Source organism: Lepidochelys kempii, chromosome 1 (assembly GCF_965140265.1).
Source record: "Lepidochelys kempii isolate rLepKem1 chromosome 1, rLepKem1.hap2, whole genome shotgun sequence".
In the NCBI taxonomy this organism is placed as follows: Eukaryota; Metazoa; Chordata; order Testudines; family Cheloniidae; genus Lepidochelys; species Lepidochelys kempii.
In genome coordinates this window covers 14,744,279-14,767,991 of record NC_133256.1, presented here as the reverse complement: position 1 = coordinate 14,767,991, position 23,713 = coordinate 14,744,279, and the positions used below count along the sequence as shown (strand labels likewise).

Here is a 23,713-nt window from a genome sequence, read left to right as displayed (position 1 = left end):
AATGAAGACATCTGCGCTCCCTCTGGGAAGCTGCCAGCAACGGAGTATACAGCACTCAAACCCACCTCCCCATCGATTCGCTCCTGACTGCAGATCACACTAATTAACCGTCATATTGGGTCATTGTGTTAATCAACTCACTTTTCATGCAGGCCTGTGAGTCATTAAACCATTTCTTACAGGTGACTTCCCAGCCAGAGTTTAAAGCAGCCATGCCCAGCAGGAGACCTGCCCGTAGTCCAAGAGCTGCCGAGAAATCTCAGGAGCCCAACATCTCCACTGACAGCCCTTTACTCTGAAAGGCTGGTGAAAATGGCCAGCACCACAGACGTCAACAGGAGCAGCATCAGAGCTGCAGAGATCAGCTCCTCGCAGCCTCACCAACGTGCCTCCGCACTGCCCTAAGCTAAGTCTCCCCAGCCTGTTCGGTCCTCGGTCTCACTGCATGGATTCCCGAGTGGTTAGCGAGGTGGATCCTAGGCTGACACCACCAACTCCTTTCACCCAGGGCCCAGAACCACTGTTAAGTGATGAGGGCTGTTGCCCACAACTGACTTGGGCTGGGCTTGACCTGAGATACAGGCTCTGAACCACAGAGAACAGTGCTTAGCTGGACAGAAGCTCGAGCACTGTGGTGTCCCCTAGAGGCTCCAATCAAGATCCCCCTTGTGCTAGGTGCTGTACATACACACAGTGGGAGACAGACCCTGCCCTAAAGAGCGGATACGATGAAGGATGGGAGGGGAAACTGAGGCACAGAGAGGTGATGTGACTTGCCCAAAGTCACACAGGAAGCCTGTGGCAGAGCAGGGAGAAAAACTTAGATCTCCTAAGTCTCCGCCCAATGCCTTAGAGCGCCAGCTCATGCCTCCTCTCAGAGCAGCACCAGCAATGAACCTAGAAGTAGTTTGTGGGTTACACCTTCCACAGAAGGGGTGCTGCAATGTGCCATTATAATAATGAAAATACCAATCCCATATATAGGGCTTCTGATCCATAGATTTCAAAGCACTTTACAAAGGAGGTCAGCACCACTGTCCCCATATGTAGATGGAGAAACTGAGGCACAGGGCGGTGACATGTCCTATCCAAGACCACCCAGCAGGCCAGTGGCAGAGATGGACTAGCACCCAGCTCAACCAAGTCCCAGGCCAGTGCTCTTCTCATTAGGCCACACTGCCTTCCTCTCTTCCAGACGATAAGTGGGTGCTCCCATAGCCCCAATTCCTCAGGAGGAACAGAGGCCCAAACCAAAGTTAAGGATCACTCGCGACAGGATACACTGAGCTATAGTAGATTCACTCTGAGCAACTCTAGCCTGTAATCACAAAGCTTCAAGGAGCTGACTTCAATTTCACTTTGCTGTAGAGAATCCCCAGGAGTTCCTCTGGCAAACACCAAATGAAGGCAGAAACAACACCAGAAATGACTAGTTGTGGTCACGGAAAAGGGCAAAAAGAAAAGGAGGACTTGTGGCACCTTAGAGACTAACCAATTTATTTGAGCATGAGCTTTCGTGAGATACATGCATCCGATGAAGTGAGCTGTAGCTCATGAAAGCTTATGCTCAAATAAATTGGTTAGTCTCTAAGGTGCCACAAGTACTCCTTTTCTTTTTGCGAATTCAGACTAGCACGGCTGCTACTCTGAAACCTGGAAAAGGGCAAAGTCATTCAATATCACCTTGAAAGCCCATTAGCAACCAATCAGACAGAAACAGAGAGTGAGAGGGGAAATTGACACACAGCTAATGAAGCTACAGCTAAGTAGGGTCAGAAACACAGCGATATTTGCACCATTAGCTGCCATGGGTGCAAGAGGGACAAGTACTAATGAGGGCACAGCAGCCGTAATTTAAGCATCAAACAGATTAAGATGGGGGAACAGCCACAGGAACTGTAAATGGAGCCACTGCCTTTACTCCTTTTAAGCCTTGATTCAGAAAAGCATCCCTATTAAGGACCGCATTCATAGATTCATAGATATTTAGGTCAGAAGGGACCATTATGATCATCTAGTGTGACCTCCTGCACAACGCAGGCCACAAAATTTTACCCACCAACTCCTGCAAAAAACCTCACACCCATATCTGTGCTATTGAAGTCCTCAAATCGTAGTTTAAAGACTTCAAGGAGCAGAGAATCCTCCAGCAAGTGACCCGTGCCCCATGCTACAGAGGAAGGCGAAAAATCTCCAGGGCCTCTTCCAATCTGCCCTGGAGGAAAATTCCTTCCCAACTCCAAATATGGCGATCAGCTAAACCCTGAGCATATGGGCAAGATTCATCAGCCAGATACTACAGAAAATTCTTTCCTGGGTAACTCGGATCTCACCCCATCTAATAGCCCATCACAGGCCATTGGGCCTATTTACCATGAATATTTAATTACCAAAACCATGTTATCCCATCATACCATCTCCTCCATAAACTTATCCAGTTTAATCTTAAAGCCAGATAGATCTTTTGCCCCCACGGCTTCCCTTGGAAGGCTATTCCAAAACTTCACTCCTCTGATGGTTAGAAACCTTCATCTAATTTCTACTCTAAATTTCCTGGTGGCCAGTTTATATCCATTTGTTCTTGTGTCCACATTGGTACCGAGCTTAAATAATTCTTCTCCCTCTCCGGTATTTATCCCTCTGATATATTTATAGAGAGCAATCATATCTCCCCTCAACCTTCTTTTAGTTAGGCTAAACAAGCCAAGCTCCTCGAGTCTCCTTTCATAAGACAAGTTTTCCATTCCTCGGATCAAATCCTAGTAGCCCTTCTCTGTACCTGTTCCAGTTTGAATTCATCCTTCTTAAACATGGGAGACCAGACCTGCACACAGTATTCCAGGTGAGGTCTCACCAGTGCCTTGTAAAACGGTACTAAAACCTCCTTATCCCTACTGGAAATACCTCTCCTGAGGCATCCCAAGACCGCATTAGCTTTTTTCACTGCCATATCACATTGGCAGCTCATAGTCATCCTATGATCAACCAATACTCCAAGGTCCTTTTCCTTCTCTGTTACTTCTAATTGATGCGTCCCTAGCTTATAACTAAAATTCTTGTTATTAATCCCTAAATGCGTGACCTTACACTTCTCACTATTAAATTTCATCCTATTACTATTACTCCAGTGTACAAGGTCATCCAGATCCTCCTGTAGAATATCCCTGTCCTTCTCTAAATTGGCAATACCTCCCAGCTTTGTATCATCCACAAACTTTATTAGCACACTCCCACTTTTTGTGCCAAGGTCAGTAATAAAAAGATTAAATAAGATTGGTCCCAAAACCGATTCAAACATGTCCATAAATTTAAGCAAGTCCTGAACTGGGGCCTTAAAACCTCTCTCTGTCCTAATACCACAGATTATTCCCAGCTGGTACTGGGCAGGAAAGCAGCCAGCTGAGACTTCTGCTTTTTGGCTAATTCCAGTTCTAGTGTCTCTTCATCCTCCTCTTCACCCAATCCTTGCTTGCCTCTTTCCTGTCTCTCCCCTTTCCACCTGATGCTTCCTGTCTGACACGGAGAGCATAAGCTGTCTTCAGAAGACTGTCTTCTTTGTTACCTGTCTATACACACCTAGCAGAATGGAGTCCTGATCTCTTTAGAAAAGCTGGACGAGCAAAAGTCCATGGGGCCGGATGCGCTGCATCCGAGAGTGCTAAAGGAGTTGGCGGATGTGATTGCAGAGCCATTGGCCATTATCTTTGAAAACTCATGGCGATCGGGGGAAGTTCCGGACGACTGGAAAAAGGCTAATGTAGTGTCCATCTTTAAAAAAGGGAAGGAGGAGGATCCGGGGAACTACAGGCCAGTCAGCCTCACCTCAGTCCCTGGAAAAATTATGGAGCAGTTCCTCAAGGAATCAATTCTGAAGCACTTAGAGGAGAGAAAAGTGATCAGGAACAGTCAGCATGGATTCACCAAGGGCAAGTCATGCCTGATTAATCTAATTGCCTTCTATGATGAGATAACTGGCTCTGTGGATGAGGGGAAAGCCGTGGACGTGTTGTTCCTTGACTTTAGCAAAGCTTTTGACACGGTCTCCCACAGTATTCTTGCCAGCAAGTTAAAGTAGTATGGGCTGGATGAATGGACTATAAGGTGGACAGAAAGTTGGCTAGATTGTAGGGCTCAACGGGTAGTGATCAATGGCTCCATGTCTAGTTGGCAGCTGGTATCAAGTGGAGTGCCCCAAGGGTCGGTCCTTGGGCCAGTTTTGTTTAATATCTTTATAAATGATCTTGAGAATGGTGTGGATTGCACCCTCAGCAAGTTTGCAGATGACACTAAACTGGGAGGAGTGGTAGATACGCTGGAGGGTAGAGATAGGATACAGAGGGCCCTAGACAAATTACACGATTGGGCCAAAAGAAATCTGATGAGGTTCAACAAGGATAAGTGCAGAGTCCTGCACTTAGGATGGAAGAACCCCATGCACCGCTACAGACTAGGGACCGAATGGCTCGGCAGCAGTTCGGCAGAAAAGGACCTAGGGGTGACAGTGGACGAGAAGCTGGATATGAGTCAACAGTGTGCCCTTGTTGCCAAGAAGGCCAATGGCATTTTAGGATATATATGTAGGGGCATTGCCAGCAGATCGAGGGACGTGATTGTTCCCCTCTATTCGACATTGGTTGTGGCCTCATCTTGAGTACTGTGTCCAGTTTTGGGCCCCACACTACAAGAAGGATGTGGAAAAATTGGAAAGAGTCCAGCAGAGGGCAATAAAAATGATTAGCGGACTGGAACACATGACTTATGAAGAAAGGCTGAGGGAACTGGGATTGTTTAGTCTGCGGAAGAGAAGAATGAGGGGGGATTTGATAGCTGCTTTCAACTACCTGAAAGGGGGCTCCCGAGAGGATGGCTCTAGACTGTTCTCAGTGGTAGCTGATGACAGGACAAGGAGCAATGGTCTCAAGTTGCAGTGGGGGAGGTTTAGGTTGGATATTAGGAAAAACTTTTTCACTAGGAGGGCGGTGAAACCCTGGAATGCGTTACCTAGGGAGGTGGTAGAATCTCCTTCCTTAGAGGTTTTTAAGGTCAGGCTTGACAAAGCCCTGGCTGGGATGATTTAACTGGGAATTGGTCCTGCTTCGAGCAGGGGGTTGGACTAGATGACCTTCTAGGGTCCCTTCCAACCCTGATAGTCTACGATTCTATGACAGAGGTTCCTAGCTACAACTGTAACAGCTATACTAAAGAAGAAGTTTGGAGGGAAAAATGTTTTAATTATTTTTAAAAGATTAATAATAGTGAATATAGATTAGAAAATGTGACCATTCCTCATGCAGGGCAGCAAATCTAAAGGTCACTGTGGAGAGGGCTTCGTCATGGTCGACAAGGGGCTGAGATTTCTGACTGGAGATGGGCTCCTAGTTTAGCCCATTACTTACATACAGGGGAGTAGTGAAATAGTGCCTTGTTGACCGGTATTGTCTCATTGTTTCCTTGTTCCCCCCATCTGTTGACATTTGCCTTATTCTTAGACTGTCCACTTTTTGGGGCAGGGGCTGTCTCTGTGTTCTGTGTTTGTACAGCACCTGGCACAATGGAGTTCTGGTCCATGATTGGGGCTCCTAGGCGCTACGATAATAAAAATAAATAATAATAATAATACGAACAAGGCTGAGAAAAGCTAGCAGGCTGAACTGGGACCCAATATGTCTACTTGTTGTGCTGGGGGAATGGAGATTGGGTGAAGTGGAGCTGTTGGGAAAGCTGGGTGTGTATGGGGGTGTGATGGGGCACCTGTCCCACTCTGGGCTCTACGGGGTTAATAGAGCCCTCGGGAGGCTGCACAGGAGGCAGCCAATCAGAGAGGGGCTACAAGGAGCAGCCAATCAGGGCTTGGCTGGCCCATATAAGAAGGGTTGCAGCTTCAGTCACTCCCTGGAGCTTGAGAATGGAGGAGAACTGGCTGCTTTGCAGGCTAAAGGCAGCAAGCACCCTGGACAGAGCAGTGCTGTAGGCAGACACCAAAGGAGCTAAAGGCAGCTCCTGGGGGGCTGCAGGGATTTGCTGGCTTAGGCCCTGAGGTAAGGGGCAAAGAGGGTGCTGGGGCCGTGAGGAAGTGGCCCAGGGAAATCTACTGAGGAGTTGGAGAGGGTGCTGCAAGTAGCAGCTATCTACAGGGTCCCTAGGCTGGGACCTGGAGTAGTGGACTGGCCTGGATTCCCTCCTGCCCGCTGTCCCCACTTGCCATTGAGGAGTGGCTGGACTAAGGGACTGCGACATTCCCCCAGAAAGGGGGAGCACAGAGTGCGGTGCAGCCAGAGGGCTGTGTCACGAAGAGGATGCTGCGGTCCTAGGAGTGACCTGGGTCCCTGGAGCAGATGTGATGGTGGCAAGATGCCACCAGAAGAGGGCGCACTGGCTAGTAAAGCTGATCCCAGGACAGCCAGCAGGGGGCACCGCAGTGGTGAGTCCCACCCCGTCACAGGAGGACAGAGGGGAGAACGGTGCGATGATCAGAGGTGGGGGGAGGAGGGATTGTTGGGGTAAATCAGTGTTATGCAGGCAGCGAGGGAAGCCCAGCACTTCTGTGCCAAGGCATTTCCACTTGAAGTAGCACAATGGGGATCCCTTCCTTATCTCCTCAGTGCATCGAGGAAGTAGGGGCGTCGGTGGCTCTTGACGTGTCAATGCCTGGTTGGTTCCTATGGCGCTGCGCCAAGGCGTTTGGTGCAGGGCCCCTGGCCTTCCCTCTGCTCCAGGCTCCTTGCCCAGCCACAGACCCTCCCCCCGCTTCTCCAGCCTCACCCACACACAAGCCTGTTTCCCCACTGTGCCCCGCTAACCTTGTCACTGCCCCCACTTGCCGGGTACCTCACCCCTGCTGTGCCCCCCATCCCTGCTCATCCCCCTCTCCACAGAGTCCCATCTCTCCCCACAACCCACCTCCATGCACCCAGCTGCCCGGTTTTGCCTCCACGGTCTCTGTGTGCGATGTTATCAGAATAAGCACCGGCATTTGACGCATGGCGTTCATGGGGACTGGAGCTATTCAGCCAGAGAAAGCTACCGAAATAAGGCAAACTTTCAAAAAGGAGCATTTTAAAACGTTGCCTCTTGCAAGCACCGGTAGCTACTTCACTAACAAAACAGCACAGATTGTGATGCCAAACCTGGAGCCTAACTTCAGTCATTAAAGCGCAGCTCAGAGGGATTTCAGAGCAAATCCCAGGAGAACCAGAACCATGGAGTCGCTACAAACACCTCCATGATCTGCAGACCACCGGGTTTCTACTTCCTTAGTAACCAGGGCAGCTAGCCCTGGTTCATCCTGACAGAGGCGTGGACACATGGCCACCACCCCGCTCACCATTTACTTTGTGCGTTGTAGACATGTTTAGCCAGCCCTCCTGGCTCACTGTGTCATATACCAGCCCAGAATGCAAGCCACTCCATGGGATAGCCCCCTGGAATTCCCAGGAGGCACTGCTCCAAGCACAGGGTGGCAGGTGTGTGCAAACAGCTCAGTGACAGCGGAGAAGGCCCAGCCCAGGCCATATTTGCTGCAAGAGGGTCAAGTGAGCGAGTCACACAATGGTCACAAAAGCACAGTGGTGTATGTAGTGCGGGCAGGGCTGCACGGCGTTTGTACATTGTGAAGTGATTTGATTTATCTCATAGCCCACAAGAATCCCATGGGAGGACACAACATGGTGGGTACACACCACTGATCCACCAGGTCCCATTCATGCCCTTGTAACATCTCTTCCTAACCACGACTTTGGAACAACCACGAGAAGAGACAGCCCCAGAGAATCCACCCCAGGTTTTCCATTGAGCCCAGGGCAGGCTGGGACAGGACTGTGGGAATGAGTGGGTGCTGTGGGAGCTCATCTCTGTGCCTCGATTCAAGGAGCCCCCAGACTCCAAGGACGCAACACTCAGTGTGGGGGGGATGACTGACAAAGGGCTCCAACGAAGGAAAGCAGAGGCACAATAACCACACAGCTCCGAGTCTGATTTTCAGGAGAGCTTGGGGAATTGTTTTTTTTTTTTTAAACAGTAAATGCCAATTAAGAAACGAGGCATCTGTGACTGGGAAGAATGGTCCTGTGGGGGGGAGAACTCAGAGACATCATTTCCTTAACAGGAGGCAAAGAGTGGGGTTCTCTCTGGGGACCTCCCCGACTCCCAAGGAGGGAGACCCAAGCTGTGCCTGTCATGAGACCTACATACAAACCAGGTGAAGCCCATCTCTGTGCAGAAAGGCTGGTGCATCACTTAAGCCATTTTCTGAGGATAAAGGAGCGCTCAGGACTTTCTGCTCACCCCTGTGCAGAAGGTCAGTTTCAGTAATGAGGCCAGACCCTCGGCTACTGTACGCTGGTACTGCTCCAGGGGCATGGAGGTTGGCTAATGTCCCTTCCCCCCAAACGGTGATGTCGATCTGAGATACACCGAGGAATCAGAACATTCTCTCTCTCACCCAACAGCTACATGAGCAGTTAAATATCCAGCAACACAGCTCACTCCAGGAATGAAGTTATTACATTTTACAGATCTTAAGCTCTTCAGTGTGTGGGGGGGGGAGGGGAGGAGAGGAAGACACCTAAAAATGGGGTGAAGATGTGTGGGTTCTCCTTTATTGTGTGTAAAACCAGGGCATTTTAGGTCAGAGGGAGACACATCCAACCTCATTCCTTAAGGGCTTTTATTTTCCATTGTACACAAATACATACCCAGCAGGATAAGCGCAGCATGAACTCGACACAGGCGGTGAGACACAAACAATGAATTACTGTTCAAGTGTCCTGACGACTCATAACAGCGATTTCGGTAATGGCTAGTGCTGGGACAGTCTGATTGGCCCATGTGGCATTTCAGGCCAGGAGCCAAACTCTGCTCTGGGGTGTGTGTGGGTGGTTTCGGTGGAAGGTTCCTGTTAAAATACCAGAGCAAAATCTGGCCCAAAGTTGCTACGTTTTGTGACAAAAGGGAATAGGAAAAACTGCTATTCCTGATCACCCGGTGCCTCGTTTCTTCAGGCAACGGCTCTAAACAGAGACAGAGAGAGCCAAACAAATAAAAGTGACAGCACAGAAGAATGCACCGGCCATGTTGTTGTTTTCTCCTGAAAAGACCCATGTTCCTCTGGTACCACAGTTAAGGGAGCTCTCTTCTGCACGTGTCTGATGTTGTCTCTCCAGCTTGCGTGACTCTCAGGCACATTTGCCTGCCTTCCGGCCCCATACCTTTGCTGCGTACGTAGTGGCTGCCACACCAGCTGCTTCCACGGTCGCCTTGCAGTTCAGAGTCTCTCTTTGGCAAAGAAATGAGCTTTCCCCATCCCCTGCACAGGGAAGCTTGTATATATCAGCTATAAAAATAAGGATGAACTTTGGGTAAGATCAAAGCATGAGAACTGAGCTGAGGTGGGTTTGTTTTTCATGCAATGACATAATATATACCCCGGAACAACTCTTAGTGCTTTGTCCTGCAAACACGCTCAGGTGTAATCCTGTTCAGGACGATGGGACAAAGAGTAGCATGTACTTAGCATTTCCATAGCACTTTTCAGTGGTGGTTCTTAAACTGCTTTACAAAAGAGGGTCCATATCATCACCTCTTTCACAGAGGGGAAACTAAGGCACAGAGCAGTTCAGTGACTTGCCCAAGTTCACACACCAACCCGCATAATGGTAGTGCTGTGAAGAGAACCCAGGTCTCCAGCTTCCACCCACATAGCCTATACACCAGACCATGGTGCATGTGATGACACCCCCTACAAAGCTCTATGCCTGGCAGGAAGCGTTAGCAGTATCAGTCCCTTAGGTGGTAAGCTCTTTGGTGCAAGGGAAGTTTCTTATTCTACCACTTGTAAAGCACTAGGCAAGCTTACAGCCCTAGGTAAATAACTAATAACCAATATATTTCTATGTGAGCTTGGAGAGATCACACACCTGTACTGTACTCTACAAAGGAAGAACACTGCAGAAGACCCACATCTGGCTCAGAGCTACACAGGGTTAAACTCTTCTCAGAAACCTTTGCTCTGCCCCTATAACTTTCTTTGCTCGGCACACTGCAGCAGATTGATCTTCCAACTGTTTTCAATACATAACATCCTCAGGCAGCACATTGTCACCGAGTTCAATTTGTACCACAGCAAGGCAAATGCACCATGAGCGTTACTCTCTGTGCACTAGGGAACAGATGAGCTGCTGACGTTAACATGGGTCCAAAGCCTGAAGTCCTCACTGGGGTTTGACCAGCAGGCCTGAAATTTGCAAAAGTAGCCATTGATTTCCGATGCATTAGGTGAGGGCGTGAGGGGCACCCCGAGACTCCCTGGGGCATGATCTTCAGAGGTACTGAGCTCCACAGATCCAGCTGAGGTCAACGTGAGCTGCAGACGTTCAGCTCCTCTGAAAACAAGTCTCTGGAAAGCTGGGTATCCAAAGTCACCTGACACGTTTGAAAATGATGGCCTTGAGACTGGAGCTCAGAGCACTGGTCTGCATCACCTTCCTTACTCCACACGACGACATGCAGTAGAGATCCTTAATATTTCCACGAGACCTTTAACTTCTATGTAAGGCAGTCGGTCAGGTTTGATCAGGGCAGGCCCACAGCTTTCAAGTCAGCTCGTCCCCATCTCAGCAGGCTGCCAGTCAAACAGCTCACCTTGCACAGCTGAATTAACTAGCATGCAATACTGCATTCTAGGCTACTAAAGCAACCGTCCTCTCCATCCAGCCAGCCACAAGACACAACCTGCTGGGGAAAGTCTCCCGGCACAGTGGGGAGCAGCCGGGGCAGCGTTATAGTCACCTGCCTATTCTCAAACCATGACTGCCGGCTGCGAATCAACACGGCACATTTTTTGTCATGCTGTCCCTTTAAAAGAAATGACCAATCACTGAATCGAAGCGAAGAGAAGGAAACATGAAGAGGTTGGGGGCAAGAGGTTTGGGATCTGCCCAGGATGGGATCGATCAGGCTTTGAACACTACAGAGCACTTGAGGTGGGCTGGGTCGAGGCCATCGGTGAAGGAGAGGAGGAAGTACATCACCTTGCGGATCTTGGCCAGCTCCATCAGCCTCTCCCCGAACTCCTGGGCATCTGCCTCATTACACTCCACTTCCTTGGTCCCTGGCTGCTTCCAGAAGATGCCCACTGGCTCCAGCAGCTGCCTGTTCATGAGGTTGGTGAGGTCGGGCGTCCAGTGCTGGGAGGTGCCCATCACCGTCACCTTCCCCGCTTTCTCCATCTGGATCTTCCAGCGCAGAAAGTACAGATTGTGCTGCTGGACGAAATCCACCCTGTAGATGTACTCGTTGGGCCGCAGCAGCTTCTCGCCATCCTGCGGCCGCTCGTTCCTCTGCTGGAGACTCTGTGCCCGCAGCCGCATACACTTGGTGAGCTGGACATCCTGGACGAAGGGGAACTCAAGCTCCGAAGCGTGGCCAGCCATCGCCTCTGCCTCTCTCCTCCCCGGCTCAGTTCTCAGCACTGTTTGACTCTCCAACAGGCCATCCTAGGAAAATGCAAATCCGAAGCCAATCGGCCCTCCCTCCCCGGTCCCAGCGGTGCTAGGCAACCTGGGTCAATGACGCAAAGTGCCCTCAGGGTTTCCTCTGGGTGCCCTCTTGTCTCATTTGCAGATGAGGAACAGATCCTGCCACTGTACAATAATCTATAGGGACGGGATCTCTGATGTCAGCCTCCCTGACAACCTCCTTGACAACCGCTCCCATGCAAGCCAGAGCACAGTTGTTTGTATTTAAATGAGGCCACCAAGTTACAGCACTGGGCAGCAGGACACACAGGGACATAGCTCCATGGGCCACCTGCTCTCTCAGAGATACCATCTTAGGGGCCAGGCTGTGCCCAGCCGCTGCAGAGGCAGATGGCCACAGGGAACCTCTCTGCAAGGATCCCGTCCTGAGCACAAAGGCTACTTCCTGCTAGCCCCACCTAAGGGGGCAGAGGAAGTGGCTCTGCCCAGAGGCATTATGGTACTGAAGGGGTCTAGCGGTGGGGTGGGCAGACTCCCCCTTACAGCTGCTGTGGAGGTCTTGAAGGCAGTGGCTCCCTGTGAGAGGTAAAACCTGCCAGGGCCCCTGCTAAGGTGGGACAACTCAGAACCATCCCACAACATTGAGCAATGGCTAAAAGCTACAACTGGGCTGGAAGTATTTACATCCACAGCTCTAGAAGTAGCATGGGATAGGCCTGATTTCCATGGGTCTGTCCTGCCACCTTGGAGGACAATCATGGGGTCCTGCGTTTAGATGATCCGAGCGTGTGTGTGTAATGGTTGCAGCACTGGACTGGGGGTCAGGACTCCTGGGTTCTTCTATTCCCAGCTCTGCCGCTGACTCACTGTGGCCTCTGCTTATAGGGGTGTTGTGGGACTTAACGTTTGGAAATTACTTTGGGAGCATGAAATAAAAGGTGCTGTATAAACATGAGGTATAGTTATTATCCTTGGAAAACACAGCACCAGGCTGCACTGTTGCATCAACTCGCAACAGCCCAGCAGGGACACACAGCCACGCAACGTCATCCCTCGAGGGCATGATTTCACGGGGTAACCAGTGTGTCGCCCTACAGGACACACATGTGCTCAGGTCATGTCCTGAAGCAACGGGCTCCTGAAAAAGTATCGAGAGCTCAGCTCAGTGCAAAAAGCGACAGGGGCCAGGAACTCCATCAGAGTCATTTTACTGTGAATGCCGGGGATTGACCTGCCTGCCCCTATTTCTCAAGCTTGGGGAGATCAGCACCGAGGTTGCTAATGGCTGCACAGAGGGACAGGGTGATAGCACCACAGCAGGGAACAAGTGAGGTCTAATAATAGCCCCACGCCTTCCCGCTGTCCTAGGCTTGTTTACTGGCTCACAAGCACCTTTAGGAACAACTTTCCATCCTGCCCAGGGGCTTTAAAGTTAAACATATTCAGTGACCGTTCAGTAGCTGAGCTCCCGGTGCTAGTCACAGGGACCTAGCGGGGCATGTTCTGAATGGCAATGGATCTTTTACCTACTAACCCGTCAGTCCAACACGCGTGGCAAGGCCAGGAGGACCGGAGCAGCCACGCTAGTACACAGGGTGGAGGAGGGGTTCCCCTGCAGGACTTTGAAATGTTGGCAAAGCTTAAAAATCCAAGCAACGTTTAAACTACGCAGCAGAGGCAGAGGGAGAGTGCAGCCCATTTCTGCAGCCACGTGGCCTGAACCCCCGGCTCTTTGCCCACAGGCCCCTGCCCACGAGAGAGTGGTTTGCATCACTTGCCTCTAGCTCGGGAAGTGAGGTGGGGCCGAATCCTGTGGTCATTACACAGTCAGAACTTCCATGAAGTCAAGTTCTGCTCTCAGCTACCTATGTGGATGCAACCTTCATGAGTCTGGATTACCACTCCTGGGGATATGGCAGCTGGGGAGAGGATTCGGAGGGCAGAGATTCCACAGCATCCCCTCGTGGAGTTTTAACTTGGATTATTCCACTGGGGCGCCGGATTTGCCCCCAATTCCTCCTCATGGCACGGACAGTGGTTCTTAGCCCAGACGCCGGGGAGCCCAGTACCAGCTCTGGGATCCCTGGCTCCTCAGCACAGCTTCATTGGAGCCACTCTACCAAGGTTTTCCCCAGCGGCATCTGCCCCTGAACACACTCCCTTGGAAGGCACAGACAGAATCAACAGAAGAGTGAATGTAGCCACAGGCTGATGTTTCCGATGTAGCCGCCCCCCCCCCTCCCCAGGCTCTGGGAGGCAGGAGTGGTGGGGAGGCACTTTTGGGGGACCTGCAGTCCCAGAGTGGCCCGGGGGATTAGCGGGAGACCAGGAGCAACCCGCTCCGCTTCCCTCACCCCGTCCCCAGCCCTGTCGCTCAGGGGAGGGGGCTTGGGGGAAGGGATCCCCCCCGCACTCACCGGCAGCGGTGGAAGCGGAGCAGCCTGGCCCCGGCCTGCTCCGCTCCGCCAGCTCCCAGCCGCGGCGTTCCGCTTCCCGCCGCAGGCGAGTGCGGGATCTTTCCCCAACCCCCCCACCCCAGCGACACGGCTGGGGCCCGGGCAAGGAAAGCGGAGCGGGCTGGGGCCGCGTCGCTCTGCTTCCCGCTGCCGGTGAGTGCGGAGTGTGTCCTTTCCCCAACCTCCCTGCAGTCACCGGCGGTGGAAGCGGAGCGCCGCGGCTGGGAGGTGGCAGAGTGGAGCGGGCTGGGGCCGCCTTGCTCCACCTCCCGCTGCTGCCAGCGAGTGCCTGTCAGGGGGCGGGGGGTGCTGATAGGGGTCGGATCCTGGGGGTGATTAGGGACAAGGGTCTCTGGAGGGGGCGGTCAGGGAACAAGGAATGGGGGGGCCAACGCAAGTTTGATATAACCTATAACGCGGTGAGATTTTTTGTCTCCCGAGGACCGCGTTATATTGGGGGAAGAGGCAATGGTGAGCTGGAGCTGGTTCACACCAGTTCGCTAGAACCAGTTGTGAAATTTAGAAGCCCTTTTAGAACCGGTTGTTCCACGAGGGCCTTCTAAATTTAACTGGCCAAAAGTGGCGCCTTAGGCGCCGACTCCTTGGGTGCTCCGGGGCTGGAGCACCCAAGGGGAAAATTTGGTGGGAGCAATGTAGCTTCGCGGGGGCCCCTGTGGCATGGGGCCCCAGACAATTGTCCTGCTCGCTACCCCCTAATGCCGTCCCTGGCTTTTATATGCAGAAAACCAGTTATTGTGGCACAGGTGGGCCGTGGAGTTTTTCTAGCAGGCCTTAAGTCTGTCGGACAATAGCTTAACTAAGCTAACTGAGCCCTAAGGCCTAAAGACTTAACATAAGCAACTAACCAGGAAGTGACCGTCTATCATAAGGTGCCACAAGACAGCAGTGATCCTGTATCACAGATGTCACCAGTCAGAATGCTCCATTCAGTGCTGCTGAACTGCTGACAGGTAATCACAAGACAACAGTTTGTACCAGCTTTGGATATTTTATGGTAGGAGCATCAGCAGACGTTCAGCCACAAAATAATGCCACAGTAACTAACTAACGCACATGCTACTAAGCTTGAAGTTAATGGCCTAGTAACCTATGGGAGAAGAGCCCCCCAATATTAGTAGGGTGAGGCAGGGTGGTGTGACAGGGTCAGGACAAATAGCTACAGGAGAGTGTTTTGTTTTGTTTTGTTTTGTTTCCCAGGGGACAGCACGAATGCAGTCCCCCACTACCACAAATTATGCAGTCGAGTTTCCCGCAGTTGGGGAAATTGCAGGGGTCAGCACACCTGCAGTGCAATGGATGAGCCTCACCCTGGGAAAACCGCCTTTGTGATCCTGGTATCTCCCCTGCCAGGTAAGTATTAGAAGGCAGATATATTAGCCCCAGATTAAGCAGGTCCATTTTCCCAGGGTAAGGTAACGGGGCAGTTCCAGAACAAGAAGGAACTTGCTGGAACAAATGCAGGCAGGCAGGCTAATTGGGACACCTGGAGCCAATTAAGAAGCTGCTAGAATCAATTAGGGCAGGCTGGCTAATCAGGGCACCTGAGTTTAAAAAGGACCTCACTTCAGTTTGTGGTGTGCGTGTGAGGAGCTGGGAGCAAGAGGCACTAGGAGCTGAGAGTGAGAAGGTGTACTGCTGGAGGACTGAGGAGTACAAGCATTATCAGACACCAGGAGGATGGTCCTATGATGAGGTACAGAAGGTGTTGGCAGGAGGCCATGGGGAAGTAGCCCAGGGAGTTGTAGCTGTCATGGAGCTGTTCCAGGAGGCACTCTAGACAGCGCAGTCCACAGGGCCCTGGGCTGGAACCCGGAGTAGAGGGCGGGCCCGGATTCCCCCCAAACCTCCTGATCAGACACAGGAGGAGTCAACCTGGACTGTGGGTTCCACCAAAGGGGAAGGTCTCTGGGCTGATCCCCAACACACATGATGGATTAGCAGAGACTGCGGGGATTGTTCTTCTTCCTTTTTCCCATGTTGGCCAGTGATGAGGTTAGCTGAGTGAACGGCAGGTTTGAGCCACTAGCAGAAGCAGCCAAACTCAAAGCTGCCGTGAACCTCTGAGGTAAGCAAATCTGCCAATAAGCACAGGACCCACCAGGGCAGAAGAGGAACTTTGTCACAGTAGATAAGGAAAAGAGGCTGAAATCTCTATTGCATATGCATGAGGTATAGGGGGCGTTAGCGTAACCCATTATAAAAGTGGGTATGTAGTGGGGTGGTCACTCCACTCAGGCCCTGAAGGGGCTAAAAGCAGCCCTGGAGAGGGCTGCAGCTAGGAAAAGCTAGGCTGATTGGGGGAAGCAGCCACAGCTGTGGCCAGCTCAATCCGGGCCCAGCTGGCCCATATAAGAGGGCTGGGGGCCAGGAGTTGAGGGAGTCTCACACTAGCCCTGGAGTGGAAAGGGCTAGCTGCCTGGGAGCAAGGTACCTGAACCAGAGCAGTGCTGGGGAAGGGCAAAGGGAGCTGGGGAGCTCGAGCCTGGTAAATCCCCAGACTGCAGGCCTTGTTGAAGGTCTACCAAAGGTACTGGGGCAGCCAAAGGATAGGCAAAGGCAGCAGGTCCTAACCCCTTGACAATGATGACTGGCCATAACAGACTGCAGTCAGCCCCAGTGAGCGGGGGCCAACGTTCCCTCTAATTTTTGACAGGCCGTGTGCGCAAAAAATTTCTTCTGTGCAAATTTTTGTGCACGCAGTGTTTCACTGTGTGTGTGGGGTTTAGGATCTGTGTGTACATGCACACAGCTTAGAGGGAACAGTGGCAGGGGCTAGATGAGGACTGGCAGTAGCCACTGAGACAAGGTGGGGATAGAGGGTTGGGGGTTCCCCTGGGAGGGGAAACCCAGAGTAAGGGGGGTACTGCTGGGGCACCAGGGTCCCGGAGGGATATGGGGCCAGCAGCAGGTGAGCCACCAGCCTGCAGAGGGCGCTCCGGAGCTGGTGAAGAGCTAATTCCCAAGACGACCAGCAGGAGGCGCCGCACCGGTGAGTCGTCACATCGCTACAGGGTACTTGGCCAATGAACCCCAGGGAGATTTCTGGGAACCCACCGGGCCAAGGACCACTTGTGGGTTATTCACTTACTGCAGGGCTCCCCGCTAAGGCTGATGTGAGTTTCTGAGCGCTGGATTACCTCGGGCTGCTCTCCTAGGTGACAGTGTTTGTGATCAGCTAATTGTGCTAATACAACCCTGACAAATTCAGGTGGCCTTCCCAAAAAGCAAATGTCACTCCCGCATGCGCAGAGAGCCTCGCTCTCAAACAAACTGCCAGGCTGTGGCCAATCTGGAGGCAACCCCCATCAGGTTAAACTGGAAATGCTAAATAACACCCAACCCATGGGTCAGGCAACATGGCAGGGCTTCCGGAGAAGATGTGCATCCTACATCTCCAGCCCGCACTGATTCTCCTCATGATGCCGGCAGCCTGCCCCAGGCCAGCTGCAGATTCCTGACCCCAAGGAGGGGGCTCTCTGAGGTCTAAGGAGAGTGGGACAGGCCCCCTAGGTGCCCCTACTAGTGATCTGGCCCCACGGGCTTTAGCGTGAGTTTTGCCTGCGTATGAGCTGTAGGGTAGAAGTCATTGTGATGGAGAGAAATGCAGCATTCCTTGCTCTAGACAGAAAGACACTGGGAGAGTTACAGACAGGACCTCCAAACTGTATGATCTAAAGTCCTGGTCTGAGCAAACTGCCCCATTGTCATCTCACCCACTACCACAGGTGCTGTGGGAGGTCACTGAGGTACTGAATGCTCATCATGGCAGCCTTCCGACGAGTTGAGGCAGCAGGCGATGTGCCCAGTACACAGCCCAGGGAAGACCAAAGGCTGCTGCCTGCCCTAGCCACTGCAGTGCCATATCCGCTGCTAGGAGGAAACCCAGGGGGATTTCTGGCACTTTGCCCATGACGCACGTGAACCCCCAAGGCAGATCAGCATGAGTCGGAAGCTGCTTCCCAATTACATCCATAACAGGCCTCTCAGGTGGCTGGGATAAGGGCTGCGAGGAAGGGGAAAACATGAAAAGCCAGTCTCCTGGGACATGTACAGTGTCACTCAGAGGAATTTCGAGGAATTTGTCCCCAGCTTTGCCCTGGTGGAAAAACACCAGCTAATGCTCTTGTCAAAGCCAGGTAAAATATAGAAGCATTTGGTCCTATCTCAAATATAGCCCTGGACACCCTGGACCACAGTGGTGTAGAGGTTAAAAAAAAAAAAGTGGATGAACTAACCTAACCTAAACTCCATAATCCTCAAATGAGAAGTGGGTTTACCCTCAACTACACTACTGCTGGGCCCAGTTCTGATCTCACTCTGGTGTTAGTCAATGGAGTCACATCACTGTAAATGCAGAACCTGGCCCAAGATCCCTTCCCCATTCTTTCAGTGAGCTTTATCGGCTTTATCCTCTTATCCGAGAGTCTGAATCAGAGGCTGGTCTCTTTCTAAACCAAAGAAGGGAAGAGCCTGAAGAAGCCTGGGCTATGCTTTCCTTTCTGATATTTGCACTCATGTATTTATTAATCAGTTAGAAACAGATTCTGCTACTGAAGTATACAGGAACAGTATCCCTTTAAATGGCCTGTGAACCCTCTAGTGGCGCTCACTGCGTTTTATATTTTAGAAGCAGTTAGAAGCCAATCTGAATGTATGTAGCTAGGCCTGGCATGGTTGTGTATATTAAACAAACACTATTACTGGGTATCCAACTGAACTTGTGTGGTTTGTTCACATTGTTATCGCTGTGTAAAGAGCTGAAGACACAACCATTCCCTTTATCCATGCTGAACAGCACCTTGTAGCCGCACTGATTTCAATAGAAGCCTGGAGTTTCAGCATAAGTAAGGGGGGCTGATCACAGCCTTTCACATGTGTGCATTGCGATGAAGATCTTGATCCCTTTGGAAGTACTAAACGAGAATGATCTTTACTAGTAGAGAAGGAACAAATTGCAATAGTTGGATCCCAGTTTGGAGTCTGATCTGACCTGTCTCAAAGTTTGGGTGGTGTTACGATTCAGGGTTTGGGTCAGGCCATTCAGGAGGCAGATAGAGTTATGGTGGTCAGACCTGGGTGTGGACAGGAAACTGCCCCAAGGTTTGGGGGGCAGGGATTAGATCCAGTGTTTCAGTTTGGACCCATCTGAATTTCTCATTTAAAAGTCACATGCTACCTGGCCTGGTACCTCTGTAGTTAGTGCTCTGTGCTGCCGTGAAAGACCCAAATTACTAAGCCAGTTTACAGATGGGGAAACTAAGGCACAGAAAAGTGAATTGATTTGTCTGAAGTCACACAGCAGGCCAGGCACAGGGCCAGCTCCAGGCACCAGCGAAGGAAGCAGGTGCCTGGGGCGGCCAATAGAGAGGGCCGGCACTCTGTCCGTGATTGGGGCGGCACGTCCGCATCTTCGGCGGCAATTTGGCAGCGGATCCATCTCTCCCTCTTCAGCGGCAATTCGGCGGCGGGCCCTGCTTCTTTTTTGATTTGCTGCTTGGGGTGGCAAAAACACTGGAGCCGGCCCTGGCCAGGCAGAGCTAGTTTTAAAACGCAGCTCTTCTACTCCTCTATCAAGCTGCAGCACCTTCCTCCCTCCCCTCACCTTCACAGCCAGTTCCTCTGGCCAGGGCTGTTTGAGCTGCAAGCCTGGGATGTGCCTCTTGCCGCGGTTTGGAGACAGAGGGTGCTGACAGCTCCGCGCAGCAGGCCCAACTGTAAAAAGACGCTGCCAGGGGGCAGAGAAGGAAAAGCACCATGGGTCTCCAGAACCTCTCTCCCAATACTGGGACCGACGCCAAGGCAAGCTGGCCCCTTGACTCGAAGGACCAAAGGACTTTAGAGCTCTCATGAAAATTATTTTGGCAAGGACCCCTCATATAACAACTCATGGCTTGGGTTAGCATCTCTATTTATGGAGTGTCCCACTGAGCCCTCAGCAAATGTTTGATCTGTTCCCTTTTCTATTCTAATACTCTACACTAGGAGTGGCCGACCTGGGGCTCCGGAGCCCCCTGCGGCTCTTCAGAAGTTAATACGCGGCTCCTTGTCTAGGCACCGACTCTGGGGCTGGAGCTACAGGCGTCAACGTTCTAACGTGCCGGGGGGGGCTCACGGCTCAACCCCTGGCTCTGCCACAGGCCCTGCCCCCACTCCACCCCTTCCCGCCCCCTCCCCTGAGCCTGCAGTGCCCTTGCTTCCTCCCTCCACCCAGAGCCTTCTGCACCCCACAAAACAGCTGATCAGGAGGTGAGGGGAGTGGGGGGAGTCACTGATGGGTGGGGCTGCCGGTGGGGGGGAAGCGCTGGGAGTAGGACGGGGAGCTGATGGGGGGCTGCTGACATATTACTGGGGCTCTTTGGTACATTGGTAAATTCTGGCTCCTGCTCAGGTTGGCCACCCCTGCACTACAGTACGGGTCTAAACAATACAGCTTCAATTGACAGTAGTAAACAAGGCACACATTTTTAACAGTGGGGGTGATTAACCATTGGAGCAAACTACCAAGGGAAGGGGTGGATTCCCCATCTCTTGATGTCTTCAGATCAAGACTAGATGTCTTTCTGGAAGATCTGCTTATTCAGACGCAAGTTACTGGGCTCCATACGTGACTGGCTGGATGAAAGGCTTTGCCCTGTGCTATACAGGTCAGCCTAATCTAATGCTCCCTTCTGGCCTTAAAAATCTATGAATCAGTAGCAATGCTGCAGTGTGCTCTTGGCCGGTGCTGTACAATGCTGCTGCATTTTCCAGATTACTAGAAAGAGGAGTGGTGGGAGAAGATTCTAGCCTTTGCCCCAGATCTGAACACAACTCCTCTTAAAAAAACAAAAAAAGAAAGGAAGGGGGAAAAAAAAAAGGATACAACAGGCAGGCAGGAAGGAGCCCCTGAGAATTACGGCTTGGAAAATCATGAACAAACAGAACAGAACTGCCAGGGGAGAAACAGCCATGAGAGAGGCAAGCAGAAATAATTAGCTCTCTAATGGTCACCACTTCTGCTAGATTGGAGGCTCTTAGGGCAGGGCCGGAAGCGAATGGTGAGTGGCGAACACAATTTGTATATTGCATTTAATAGCCTCAAAGTTTAAAAAAAGTCTCATCTTACATCACACAGACAGAATCCCTGAGAGGCAGTGAACTGTCACTGCAATGAGGGGGAAAGCGTAGAAAAGCCTCATTGATTACCCAGAGAGTGACTGGGTCTGTTAGAGAGCCAGAGCTCCCACTGAGGGGAAGCAGGGATGCTTTAAGAAATAAACATCCCCAATATGGAGCTTTAATCCACTGGATGGTTAGGGTCACAGCCCACAGGCATAGGGAGGTTTGATTAGGCTAACCAGGCTTTAAAAGCTAAATATCAGAGTCGTACAGCTTCTTGGTTACTAGCTGCACAAAAGGGAAGACAGGAACATTGCAGCTTATTCACCTGCAACATGGGGCCTGATCCAAAGATCCCGAAGAAGCTGATGGGAATATTTGACTTCAATGGGCACTGGATGAGGCCCTTAGACAGCACAGCAATGCAGAGTGCAGCAGCATAGGGCTTCCTGAAGGCAACACAGCTAATGAGCTTCTTAGCACAACCAGCCCTCCTGTAATCAGTGGCAGACTACTGCACGGGCCAACGGGGCTGGTGCCCAGGGGCCCTAACCAATTTAGGGCCCCCAGAAAAATCCTCCCCCTCCACGGCCCCAGGGCTAGAGGAGCTCTCGCTTCCTGCCAGGGCCCTGGGACCACATTGAGGGCACAGAGCTTCTCCAGTCTCAGGGCCACAGTGGGGAGGCAGGGTCTGGAAAAGAGCGAACGGGGGTGTGGGGCCACGGGTAAGGGGTGGAATGGGTGGGGCCATGGGTAGGGCCTCAGGGGAAGGGGCGGAATGGGGTGGGCCGTGGGCACAACAGGGTGGGGCCGTGGGCGGGGCCACAGGGGAAGGGGCGGAATGGGGAGAACAGGAGTGGGACCTCAGGCTGAAGGGGTGGGGCAGGACCATGGTTCTGGTGCTGGGGCCGCCCCACTTGCTCCGGCCCAGGGCCCCAGGAGACCTTAATCCGTCTCTGCCTGTAATACAGGAACTAGCTAAGATAAGAATCCAGGGTGTAAATCACACACAACCACAAAGGGCCCATGCTACGTAGCTGCTTGCATTCCTTGAACCAACCAGCCTAGAGTCAGTCTGGGGCCCTCAGTTAGCTTCTTGATTGAAGCTCAAGATTTGAGACCAGATCCTCAACTGATGTATATCAGCATCACTCTGTTGGCATCGATTAACAATCTGGCCCTCAGTGTATAGCCTGCCCCAAGTTTCTCTTCCAGGCAACTTTACAGGACAGGAGATGCAGAGAGAGGAACGTGCCCAGAGATGATGTGAGCATGTGTTTTGGAGATGGCAGAGGCTGCAGAACTGTGGACAGAGGGGACTCATTATTTTCTATAAGTTTTGTAGTTTTTAAAAGCCATTAGATGCCTCACTCCCTCCATCATAGCATTCCTGTTATACCATTTTTCTCATATTAATGTAACTGCCTCTCACGAAATTCTTGTGCTTGCCACCGCGGTCCCTCTGCCACCCAGCAGCAGCAACCCATCCTGCCCACAGAGCAGGGGCTGCTTTCGCAAACAGTGCTGCAAGGTGGGAATATTCTACAGGAGCGGCAGGAATGCGTTGCATTGCATTACAGCACACGGAGACAAGGGGAAGGCAGGCATTACTGTCTGACACCTCTAGAGGGCACCACTGGCTGCCTACTGCCGCTGGCATCTGGGAAAGCCTTCTGTAAGCTGCATTTACACCGCACTTTTGTCGGTGAAACTTGTGTCAGTTGGGGGGGGGTTCCACTCCCCGACCACCAGAAGTTTTACCAACAAAAGTGCTAGTGTAGACAAAGCCTAAGTCAAGCTTCAGCCCTGATTTACCTTCCTCTCACATATCCTTTGTAGATGCTCAAATATAGCAACAGGCGATTGTGTAACATTAACCATACTGTGGGTTAGATTCCCATCTTCTCCAACCCAGCTCCAGGCCATGGGGTGCCTGACAACAACTCAGGGGACAGAATCCCCATATGTAATTAAAACGGTCATGAGAACCTCTGCATTCTGCCCAGGGCCACAGGGTCTGAGCTGCGTTAATTCAGATATTACAGAGATGGGTGCAATTTAAATAACAAGAGAGAGATTAGATATAAACAAAGATGGGGCCAAATCAAACCTCTGGATCCAAACATCCTGAAATTTGGTGTGCGTAAAATCTGGATCCTAAATGTACAACCTGAGCTTGTTCTGGTGTTAATTCATTAAAACAAAGAAAGGGCCAAAATCCTCAGGTGATGTAAACACCGATTTACACTAGTTAAGCATCTGACCCAAAGAATCAGATCTGGTGTGGTGACACAGAGATCAGTGGAGTCACTTCTGATTTACACCAATTTAAGTGTGAGGAGAATCAGGCCTGTATAATTGTAAACCGTTTTCTAACAGGAGACATTATTCAGGAGACGACCTGTTAACTTCCTGAACACGGTGACACCAAAGCTTTGCAAAGGTGCCTTCACCAAGCGCAAGGACTTCCCTACCTTCTGCCACAGAGATTCCCGGGAAGCCAGAGAGGAGCAGGCTGCTACGAACCAGCAGTTCCCAACATGGCCTTGGTGCAAGTCATGGGAACTGATTCCATCCACAAAGAGATAGGGGTCGTCACAGATCTCCTAGAGGAAGAGAGAAAAAAAAACCCCACAAAAGGTGAATGGGAAGCAGGGTTAGGCT

General features: G+C 51.5%; 2 protein-coding genes and 1 non-coding gene across 9 annotated transcripts in view; all 3 read right to left on the bottom strand.

Moving 5' to 3' along the window:
• CAPN5 (calpain 5) overlaps window positions 1-23,713 on the bottom strand; it is a 148,004-nt gene that overhangs the window by 38,305 nt on the left and 85,986 nt on the right. For all 7 annotated transcript variants that reach the window (XM_073335252.1, XM_073335258.1, XM_073335268.1 and 4 more), the window contains one exon: window positions 23,524-23,655. In XM_073335252.1, the coding sequence (XP_073191353.1) occupies window positions 23,524-23,655 (132 nt within the window). The remainder of the gene's footprint in view (window positions 1-23,523; window positions 23,656-23,713) is intronic.
• OMP (olfactory marker protein) lies at window positions 9,696-11,540 on the bottom strand. Its single transcript, XM_073316501.1, has one exon. It carries the CDS (start codon window positions 11,427-11,429, stop codon window positions 10,950-10,952), a length of 480 nt encoding a protein of 159 aa, XP_073172602.1. The 5' UTR covers window positions 11,430-11,540; the 3' UTR covers window positions 9,696-10,949.
• On the bottom strand, window positions 15,146-15,309 carry LOC140905658 (U1 spliceosomal RNA). The gene has a single exon (XR_012156903.1). It is a non-coding gene; the product is annotated as a U1 spliceosomal RNA (small nuclear RNA).

Excerpts from the sequence above, each read along its gene's own strand:
- OMP (XM_073316501.1), bottom strand. The coding sequence starts at position 11,429 with ATGGCTGGCCACGCTTCGGAGCTTGAGTTCCCCTTCGTCCAGGATGTC.